The sequence below is a fragment of the Sebastes umbrosus genome, chromosome 17 (assembly GCF_015220745.1).
Source record: "Sebastes umbrosus isolate fSebUmb1 chromosome 17, fSebUmb1.pri, whole genome shotgun sequence".
Taxonomy (NCBI): Eukaryota; Metazoa; Chordata; class Actinopteri; order Perciformes; family Sebastidae; genus Sebastes; species Sebastes umbrosus.
This window is the reverse complement of record NC_051285.1, coordinates 18930108-18941490: the sequence shown is the minus strand read 5'-3', so window position 1 is coordinate 18941490 and position 11383 is coordinate 18930108. Positions and strand designations below refer to the sequence as shown.

General features: G+C 39.6%; 1 protein-coding gene across 1 annotated transcript; it reads right to left on the bottom strand.

Annotated features, from left to right (window-relative positions):
- Nucleotides 1-1046: 1046 nt before the first annotated feature.
- Nucleotides 1047-2015, bottom strand: LOC119476018 (olfactory receptor 52D1-like). Its single transcript, XM_037749193.1, has one exon. The coding sequence runs from the start codon at nt 2013-2015 to the stop codon at nt 1047-1049; it is 969 nt and encodes a 322-aa protein (XP_037605121.1).
- Nucleotides 2016-11383: the final 9368 nt, after the last annotated feature.

Sequence of the window (11383 nt, the reverse complement as noted above, 5' to 3'; positions counted from 1 at the left end):
AGAGCACAAATGCAGGGCAACACATTACAAGCACACGTTATGTGAAATTAGGAGGACAAGTGATTCCAACTTTCTGTGTTAGGTCTGAAAGTCCTCATCTTAAATTTCAACTTTCTGCCTCTTATCATTGATTGTCTAAATACATAATTTTAACAATATATAGTTTTAAACTTTCTAGAAGTGAAAAATGCAGGGATGGTTGATAATGATTAAAATGCATGCCTTATTGATAAATGTGACAAAGTAAATGCAATCCTGTACTGTGAAATATTATATATACTGTACATCATTCACATTTATTCCTGACACCGGTAACACAAAAGCAATTGACATCATCTAATTTAACAATAGTATATCATATATTCAAATGCTTAAAAATACGCTGTTTTAGATTTTGGTGGCGATCTGGATCATGATCCGGATTCAGGAATTTTTTTAAGAATTCCGATCAGCCTGAGCATTAAGACCACAGGGTATAACACCTATGCAGTGCAACTGATGACACGTTGATGACGCATGACCACGCCTTCTTCCTCCTTCTGAGAGCAGAGAGATACGTTTGTGGATGTGTGGTGAGACTCCGAGGTGCGGGAGGTGCGGGAGCTGCTGTCCGCCGCGGTGACAAAGAAAAAGTTGGTAGATGATGGGCTGAGAGACAATGTAGTGTAACCTTATACAGACATAACAAGGCTGATGAATGAGAGAGGCATCCGCCGATATGTTACACGGAAACACACCGTGTTAATAATAAGCCGACCACCTCACGGTACTGCCAGCTGTGAGCTGTGATCTGTTTTTAAAGTTAGGCACCTTGGCGGAGGTTTGCGCTCTCCAAGTGCCATTCTAGTTTAAAGTTGTTTCTTTAGCACCAATAAAAATAAATGTAAAGACTCTGGCAGGAAAAAAAAGGACAGCAAAAACCCAGATGGCCTTGTGAGACTTACTGTTATATACAATTTAAATACAATCCTATATGAAATAGTTTTGCCCTCTCTATAGTGTCTGAAACAATCATAAATGTCACTACAATGTAAAATAGTCTCTATTTAAGCTGCAATCGCTACCTTTACTAAATTAGTTGGCAAGATCTTGTATCTAACAAACAGTTTCAGTATATGAACTCTGACTATCTGAGTACCGAGTCCATACAGCACCGGGTTGGCAATCGGTGGAATTATGATAAAGTATAAAGACAGGAAGATCCGCGCCTCAACAGAAACATGACTCATGTTGAATCTAGTTTGGATAATTTCAAAAAGGGAACCGATGGTGTAGTTCAGCAAAGACAACAAATGTGGCACGCACGTTTTAAGAGCATTTCTCTGGGACTCTCTTGATAATTTCCTACACTCTCTTGAAATCTTTGCATAAGAGAAAACAATCATCACCACCTGAGGCACAACAAAAAACAGTAAAAGTACAAGTCCCACAATACTGATGTACGATTTGATGCCGTTTGAACATGAATTTTTAACCAGTTCCATGTTCACACAGTATAATTTTGGCATGACTTTACCACAGAAGCTCAGCTTTAAGGTCAGTGAGTAATAACATGCAAACAAAATGAACGGGTATACACCTGCTAATGCAACAAGCTTGCCTATCTTTGACTTAGACATGATGCTGTGGTAATGCAGTGGAAAACATATGGCGCAATATCTGTCGTATCCCATAAGAGCTAAAATGCAAAACTCAGCAGCTGCGTATGTGTGTAGGAAATAGACCTGAGCCATACACCACTTCACAATGATTTCATGCGTCTCAGATATGAGCACAGCCATGAGTGCAGGTAACAACGCAGTGCTGCCATATATTTCATTGATGGATAACATGCATGTGAACATGTTCATGGGCTGGTGCAGCTCTTTGTTTTGGTGTATAACAGTAATGAGCAGTGAATTCAAAATGAGAGTGATAACATAGAGCGGAGGGAATACAGTTAACAGCCCATGCTTGTAATTTTCCATGACAGTATATGCAGTCATTGTGAATGTTAGTGCGGTCATGTTGTCCATGTTTCAATTCAGCTCTGAAAAGAAAAAAGACATGAATTTCTCTTGCCAAAAGATAAATGCCGTATGACATACATTTTTTAATATGGCCAGGAAACCATTTTGAACATAATGAGTGGATGGTACCAAACATCACAGAGAATTTACATTACTTTAGGGTTTTATGAAGCATTTGTGTCACCAGAAAGATGTCTCAGCTGAAAACCAATTTAATTACTGACATACAGTATCTGTCAAAGTTAAATAAAGTTTATTTTTACAATTATTATTATTATTATTATTATTATTATTATTATTATTGTTGTTATTATTATTATTATAAAGTTACTGGTTCAGAATACAGAAACACACATTTAGTCTACTCTCTCTGTCTTTCTCGAGCCTGCAGTTACCTGTATGATCGTCCTCTCCAGGCAGTGTGCGCAGTGTGCTGCTCAAGATTTGGGTGGCCTTTTAACACTGCTCAAGGTAGACTAGTGGCATGCTTTTCATCAGTGTTCCTTGTTACCACGGTTACCAAAGTATACTTCTCTCTTGAACTCCTTCACAATAACAAACATACAGGCATTTTGTTAGGAAAACACAAAACAAATGGCTGATATTGATTTTAAACATCTTTGCAAAGGGTATATTGCACATACTGTATGTATGATTAATATAATAGCTGCAGTTCAGAGTGTAAATTCAGAAGTCCCTTTAGTGCCTCACATTGATCTTAAATTCCCTTTGCACTACAGGCTATATAACATACAAAAGTGTCACATTTATTCTGACATGAGGCTTTAAAAATCTCTCAATGCATCATGTAGCTTTCTGAACTTTCTGGATTTTACTAGCTTTGTTCCCATATTCATTCCAGATCTTTTGTTATTTGGACTTAAATTAAGCAGTTTGAGGGTACAGCAGTCATACTCAAGTGAGGAGACTGTGCTCTCTACACAACATGTCAAATCACACACAAGACACAATCAATGCAGCATAATTTCCCAATCACCTGTGTCAGGAAGCTTAGAGTAGCATCGGAGGTTATTAGGGACAAAAAAAATTGTTTAGTAAAAGGCACAGTGTGTAGGATTATGGGGGATCTATTAGCATAAACGGAATATAATATTCATAACTATGTTTTCATTAGGGTATAATCACCTGAAACTAAGAATTGTTTTTGTTGGCTTAGAATGAGCCCTTCATATCTACATTGAGTTACCGCAGTTTTGCACTCGGCGGCTCACGTTACCGCAGTCTTGGAAAAGGAGGAGTAAGCGGAGAGGTACTCAGTTGGTTGCAATCTGCAACCACACCACTAGATGTTGCCAAATCCTACACACTGTACCTTTAAGGAGTAGCACAGCTGCTATACCTATGAATGCTCCACGGATGGCGATAAACAGGAATTCATCCTTTGATGCCATGAAGGAGGGGCTGCCCCAGAACTGGTATCCGACTATTCAGAGACAAGGCCTCCCAAAACTAGAGGACTGAGCAAGGCAGTTGTGTTGTCAGAAGTGTTTAAGATACTGTGAGGTACAGAAATGACTGCTAGACATTCATGCCTGACTCTGTAGCAGAAAAGGAAAGTGTGGTGTGAAAAGTGATGATTCCGTTTATTTGTTATGTGTAACAGCACTTTGCAGTCCTGAATATCAATACCATGTGTTCAAAATTTTTTATTTTGTTGTAGTACTTTTGTTTTACTCTAATTTACCTTACCTAAATTTGAAACTTTTGTTTCGTGTGACCTCTACTAATCCGATAAATCAATAAATAATGCACTGCTAATTCAAATGCCACAAATGCCTTAAAAATGTGTTTGTTTTCAGCACCGATGATGCAAGCCATAAACACACTCATTAGAGGTCATTAGTCCACTTTGTGCTTCCTTTCCTCTAGAAAGCAATTAGACACCACTGTTTTGCCACAGACAGGTTAGGTGAGACATCTTTGGACAGCACCTTGAGAATGGAGACAAGGGATGAGTGGAAAACGCTAATGACGTCCCTTTGGAGAGCACTGATGTAACACTGATGAAACTGTGTCCGAGAGGTTGTGACCTCTGAGCTCATTTCTGTGTATCTCGTTAATTGGTTTATATCCACCACCCGATCCTACTTACAATTGAACTTGGGTGTTGATACATTTATTTCATTTAAATTTACAATTTAATTCACACCTAGGACCAGCATTTATTGTTAATTGTAGACTATTATTTTACGTGTGATATAGGTTACAACTCCATTCAGATGCAGCTCCTCTACTTTACTGATGACCCTAAACAGCAATGACATTAGTGGAAGCAGTGATAATCTAGATTAAGTTTGATAATACGATGCATCTGCCCACAAGTGGCAGTGTAGGACGTGCCTGCGATTCCTGGTGGATTTTTTTGTGTTTGGTGTGTTTCTACCCTAAAATACTGCACTATTCAGTGTCTCCACACTGAGGCAGTGACTGTTGCTGAATATTAGACTTTATCATTACTTGCTGCACTAAATCTACTCAAAGGCATCCCTATTTTAAAAGCACTGTTTGTAACTTCTTACACATATAAATCAATGCTGTGGATGCTGTTTAGACAAGACTCCACACAAACTACACGGAAGCACCAAAACCGCAAAGTTCTATCTAGTGAAGCCCATCTGTTAAACAGTGTTGGCCGCGGTCGGAGGACACGAGAGAGACCGTAGCTTTGGTCTCCAGGGCCGGAGTCTCTGCTGTACTCTGCTCCTCTGCTCCTCTGCCTGCCTTCATTCACACACCGCGCTCGTTCTTGCTTGCTCTTTTGCTCCACTCACACGTGCATGCGCGCACACTACACACTGCAGAAGAGTTAGTTTAGCTAGAGTATATATTCTAGTATATTCTAGTGAATGTACAGTGGACGTTTTGTGCAGAAATAAATGCTGCAGCTCCTCCAGACCAACAGAGGTTTCCTGTGTCCTGTGAAGTGACGGGGCTCCGCAGCGAGAAACGTTATCGTCTCCGACCAAAACTCCCGTGTCTCCCCTTCGTCTGGTCAGCTAACATTACTGCCAAGCAGGTGAAATATAGAGTGATATTATGGTTTTTAGCTGACGTGTGTCGCCTCACTGTTTTGAGCGATGCTCGTTCATGTCTATGTAGAGCAAGCACAAACGCTGAGCACGAGCAAGAGCAACAGGACGCTGATGTTCGTTGAGTTAACGGCACAAGTTATCGCTGTAACAAGCAATTTCTGTTTCTTACAAACAGTCCCTTTAATGGTTAACTTAAGCCCTCAAAGGAGGCCCCATCTAGCCTCTGGCTAAAGGCCACAGTCCTCAAGACGATGGACTAAAGGGGCCAATCTTGAGGACTGCTCTGGCTATGTTAAACAGTTACTCCCACTTGCTCAAGGTGCTAATAGGTTGTGGGCTCACCCTTCTAGTAGCAGGACTATTCCACTGACTAGGGGGGTGGTGGCCTTTGTGTTATGGGGGCCCTGCAAGGTGAAACATCCAGGGGGCTGGCAATGGTGGGTGGAGGGAGCCTTTGAGTAAGCGTGTCAAAAAACCCAACCTCTTTAAAGAGGACCTATTATGCTTTTGTGCTATTTCCCTTTCCTTCAGTGTGTTATATTGTTTTTTTGTGTATGTAAAATGTGTGCAAAGTTACAAAGCCTAAAGTCCACAACAAAGGGAGTTACTCTCTCCCACAGAAACACTGCTCCTGAACTGCCTGAAATGTCTTGCTTGAAGTTCCGCCTTTTCTTCCATAACGTGGGGATGTCACCAAGTTATACATTAGCATAATACCTGTAAAACGGCTAGTGTGGCATGCCCTTAAACGAAGCTAGTTAAAAACGGAGTCGAAAGAGGTTTTTTTTTTTGGTTAAACCAATTACAATTACTCTGACCAATCAGAGCCGACTGGGCTTTTCGGGGGAGGGGCAGGAGTTCAAACGGAGCTGTGCTGCAGCACAGCTGGTACGAGAAAAATAAAGCATTTTTGAACATTAAGGCAGGTAAAACATGTTCTAGTAGAAACCCAAAAATACAAGTACGCACCTGAAAATAAGAATAATAGGTCCTCTTTAAAGTGGAAGTCAAGGTGAGGAAATTGACCGCTGCAGGGCGCAGCTTATACTCTCTTCTCCAGCGCCGTTGCCTCTCTTGAGCCGGGCCTGCACTCCCGTTGTACCTCACCAATGGTGCTGTCACATACAGTAGCTCTTTATTTCAGTTAATTTGGGTTAACAAGTACATGCAGATAGAAACTAAGCGAGATTGTACTTCAGAGATGAGGGTAAACATTTGTTGTCCATCAAGCCTCCTTCTCTAATCAGATTTTTTAAGTATATAATATCTGTATAAAGAATGACTCTTTGAAGAAGGAATGCTACCACCACATGACAACTCCTCATTTGTCAGGCCTGTCACCTTGAGGACCAGTTTGCCTTAGTTGTGCCCAGACCCCTGATAACACTGCTGTTGGGTCCCCAAACACATCTACAACAAAAGCGGTTACAATCTGTGAAGCTGAGGAACAACAAAAGATTCATTGAAACAATGAAAACATCACATGGTACTAAATATAATAATCAATCACACAGCATGAGATGCAGTAATGTAATTGTGAGAAAGAAAGTTTCTGTGATGAAAAGGCTCCCGATAAAACATTTAAACATCCTCTAGGCTCTAAATGAGCTTGCCAAAATAAATACAATTACAATTCAAATCAATTACTGAAGTCTGCAATAATTTGTTTTAAAAAATATATGATGAAATTGATTCTGTCTAGGAAAGTTTCACATTCTGAATCTGGAATTTAAATGCTAATGCTGTTTACAAAATGCTCTCCTCCACATAAACAGATGCCCTCTCTGAAGTGGAGAAAGCTGGCCTCTGTGTTTATGTCCTAAAAGCAAAGAGAGTTAAGTATTTTCATGGGTTTTAAATCAGCTGGAAAACAAGCAGCTTCTTGGGAATGTTTGTCTCTTGTCTCATGACAAACACTTGGTCACGAGTTGGGCACAGTGCTGTAGGTTTCTGAAATGTGATTAAGAAGAGCATGTTCTCTATAGAAGTCTTATAATTCTATAAAATAAAACCAAGTGACCAGTATGCTGCTTCAAATTATCTTCACTCCTCCCCTCTGACCAAAATACAAACGGACCCGGGCCTAATCCTCATTTTGGAGGAACAGAATCAGACGCAAGAATGTCTTGTTATCGCGTGGTTGTTTTGGTGCTCTTGGTTGTCTTACTGCTCAATGGTAAGTCTTGATAAAACATCTTTGCACGTTTTTGTAGCTCTAATCTGCACATTTTTATGCTTTCAGATATAATAGATTATTTTACAGCAAAATGATTTGACATTACTTCAATGTTTCCCATCATTACAGTTGTGGCGAATGAAGCTGCATCCTTTCCTTGGTCTTGTCCCAGTCTAAGTGGAGTATGTAGAAAGGTTTGCCTCCCAACAGAGCTGTTCTTTGGACCTCTAGGCTGCGGGAAAGGCTTCTTGTAAGTGTTTAGATGCAGTATGTGAATATATTTATTTGCTGATGCTGATTGTAATGCATTGCTTCTTGTTTATTCCCAGGTGCTGCGTGTCTCATTTTCTATGAGATGTCTGGTCCCTCACTGCAGTCCTAAAAAGTGTAATTTCGCCACGCTAGAAGACTTGCCAAGATGAGACAGACAGACAGACGCTGTTGTGGAGGACCGTATTTGGCTTTATACTCTGATGTAACACGGTGGACTGTGGAATGTTAAACTAACTGCTTGTAGTTTTTTGCAGCTGAAATGGCTGAGATGGAGTAAAACAATACATTGAACTTCCTTGCTTGTTTTGTATTTTTTACATGTAACTTTGGATTACTTGTCAGCATAATAGAAAACAAAAATGTGAGGTAACATTTCATTTTACAAGTCCGTAAATTTCATGGTAATTAGGTGATAGCTAGCAAGTAAACTATTTGAAATTTCTTTGGAATTACTGCCAAATTAGCCAAATATTTACCTCAAAATTTATCAAAAATTACTTTATTACAAACATTATTTGATAATTATGAGCTAAAATAGCATATAATCGTTAAAATAGGACCCTTAGGCTTGAGAAGCGGCTGTGTGCTGCTCTTCATTGGAGGTGGAAAACCAAAACTAATAGAAGACACTTCTGATCAGGCACAAATCTCACCATTGTGTGTCTTATTGTCAAAGAAGTTATTTGCTAATAAATTAAATGTATTATTATATTATTAAATGTATTAAATAAATTATCAGCTATTGGGAAATAGCGGAATATAATTTTTGGAAGTAATTCCAAAGAAATTTCAAATAGGTTACTTGCTAATTATCACCTAATTACCATGAAATTTGCAGACCTGTAAAATTAAGTGTTACCAAATGTGATTTACATACCAAACATGTTGGGCAGAAAGGCTGGCAAATCTCATCTATTCTCATCAGAGTTGCTCTAATTTAATTAGCAGCATGTTTTTATCGGAAGAAGAATGCAAGGAGGTACAATGGCCAGTAAGTGGACAGCTAGAGCTGTATGCTTTACAGGCAAATGGCACAGAGTACACTACAATCCCTGCTGTGCAAAAGGACCAGTGGTTGGTCCTCGTGATTCACCATCAATTCTTAATGTTACATTTTTAATGCAAAAATATAACTCTTAAAACTCTTCAGTTGAGTTCACACCTTGAAATCTATCCATTTATTCTCCATTATACAAGCTGAAATTCAGAGTGAAATCACAGTTGTACATCAGCAGAAATGTACAACTTTAAAGGTAGGGTCGGTAATCTTGAGAAACTAGCAAGAGTACACTCGATTTTTTAAATGATTCAACCGACAAACCAAGCTCAGTGTTGCCAACTGTTTTCCAATGAAAGTAGCTGGCAGTACTAGCACCAAAAGTCACTCAATCTAGCGAGAAAGTCACTAAGTCTGAAACACTGACAGCCCGTCGCTTCATGCCTCCCTCCAAAGCCACTCCCCCCAGCAGCTTGTGGAAGGCAAGCAGGTAGGTAGGTAGCCCGTCCAATCATTTAATTCGGGCCAAATGAAGGGATTTGACGAGTTTATTACAGTCCTGCGACAGCCACAGATACTGGATTTTTTTATTTGATTTATTGATTGCTGTTGGAATGTAGTGAGGATTTCAACAAATATAACAAAAAATGTATTTGAACAGCACTACCAACGCTACGTTAAAGAGTACATATTAAAAATGTAAAAATAATAAGGTGAAGGAAAGTCATATGGACTTTGTATAAGTCTGCCCTAGAGCTGCATGCATTATAGGCTCATTGCAGAGTATACAGTCCCTACTGCCCATGAAGACCATGTTGGTTATAAATGTTTAAAACGAATGGCAATCAATGGTCAACTGTTTTTTTGGATTAAATTGAGCACTCTCTATGTCATCAAGACTTCCAACAAGGGCTCATTCACCATTTTTACTGAAATTCCAGAAAATACAAGTTTAAACAACTACACAAAAGGAGCAACAAAACAAAGAACGGAGACATGGACACACAGCTTTAGTGGAAAAAAACAGATATTAAAAGACCGATGTTTACTGCTACTAGCCTGGATATGTCAGTGTTGTGCATCACGCGCTTCTCTAACCTCATTTGCAAAAGCGTCAATAAGAGATTTTGATGAAAGCAACCCTAACATCCCTGTCTGTTGAGTCATATTGTTAAAGATGGCTGCAGCTGAAGGCTGGAAAAGGATTGCAGATGAGACCTAAAGGGGGGAAGAAAAATAACTGTGTGTGAGTTTTATAAGTTGACATTACATTTCTATTTGTTTAACATAATTTTTACATAATTCATTAACATAAATGCATATTCATAATGCACACAAAACTTGCTGCAGCTTAAGACTTAAATCCGTCTTTTGATTCGTTAGGCATCATGCACCATATCTTGCTGTATGCTGGCAAATGTATTGCTTGATATCAAATCCAGGTGTTTATGTTTACATAATCATTTTTGCATAATTTATTGCATGATTATCACAGGGTAAAGTGGGACCCTACGAGTCAGGGTATGTACAGCTAGCTTTAGGAGCCGCAACTATTATAGTGGACTGACTCTCAGATGAGGTAATTATAACTTCCAAAGGCAAGGGGCTCCTTTGGATATTTGGGAGACGGAAAATGGTGTGATTTTCCTCACCACATTTACCTAAAGACTCAGACTCAGCTGGTAGATTAAAGCTGTTCAGACACGCGCACAGTTATTCACTTTTCTGTACACTGGACACTGTTCTTATGATGAAGAATGTGGGGAATAATCTTTTGATAAAGCTTGTGTGGAATGGAAATGCAGACCCACAAAAAAATGATAGCTTGATGGATTAACAGTTTGTGAACATTCATTCATTTTCTATATGTGAGTCTTATTAGTAGTAGGCTTATTGGAGGGTTTGAGACTATCTACAAATAGGCAGAGGGCAGTACAACACTTTGGAGAGGTTGTCACTCTGTACTCTGTTTGGAAATGTCTGTTTTTAGGCCCTGCCACAGGGCCTATAAGAGTTACAATAGTATATTCAGTTGATAATACAGTTGGCTATCACTTTGGTCCAAAGTTAGAGATCTTCAAAACTATTAGCCAGAGTGACATTTGAAACTGTTGAAGGTCCAGTGTGTAACATTTCGGGGGTCTATTAGCAGAAATGGAATATAATATTAATAACTATGTTTTCATTAGTGTATAATCACCTGAAACTAAGAATTGTGTTTTTGTTAGCTTAGAATGAACCCTTCATATCTACATAGGGAGCAGGTCCTCTTTACGGACTCCACCATGTTGCTCCGCCATGTTTCTACATTAGCCCAGAACGGACAAACCAAACACTGGCTCTAGAGAGAGCCTTTTGTGCTATTACATCACCTGAAGGCCACCATAGACCTTGGACACGCTTGTGAAACTGCGGTAATGTGAGCTGCAGAGTGCAAAACCGTGGTGCCGCCAGCCGCTGTCTGACTTCCGTTGCTCCTAAAGTAGTGTTATTATGGTAAGGATCGCCACTGAGTGAAGTAGACAAACGGTTTTGCATTCGCCGACTCACATTACTGCAGTCTTGAAAAGGGAGGAGTGAGCGGAGGAGCACTCAGTTGGCTGCAATCTGCAACCAATCCACTAGATGCTGCCAAATCCCACTGTACCTTTAATTGTGGCTCTCAGAGGATTGTCCTGATGATTGTGGGGATGTCATGACCTTTAATATAGTATAGAAGTTTGATCAAAAATTCCCTTTAACCAAGATTTTGTTCCATCTCAAGGTATCATGAGAACTATTTACCAGATTTCCGAAAACGTTTGCCATTGGTTCATAGAAGATGAATCCTTTTATACGTGAGACCCTGACCTTTTCTGTACCTTAGCCATCGGAA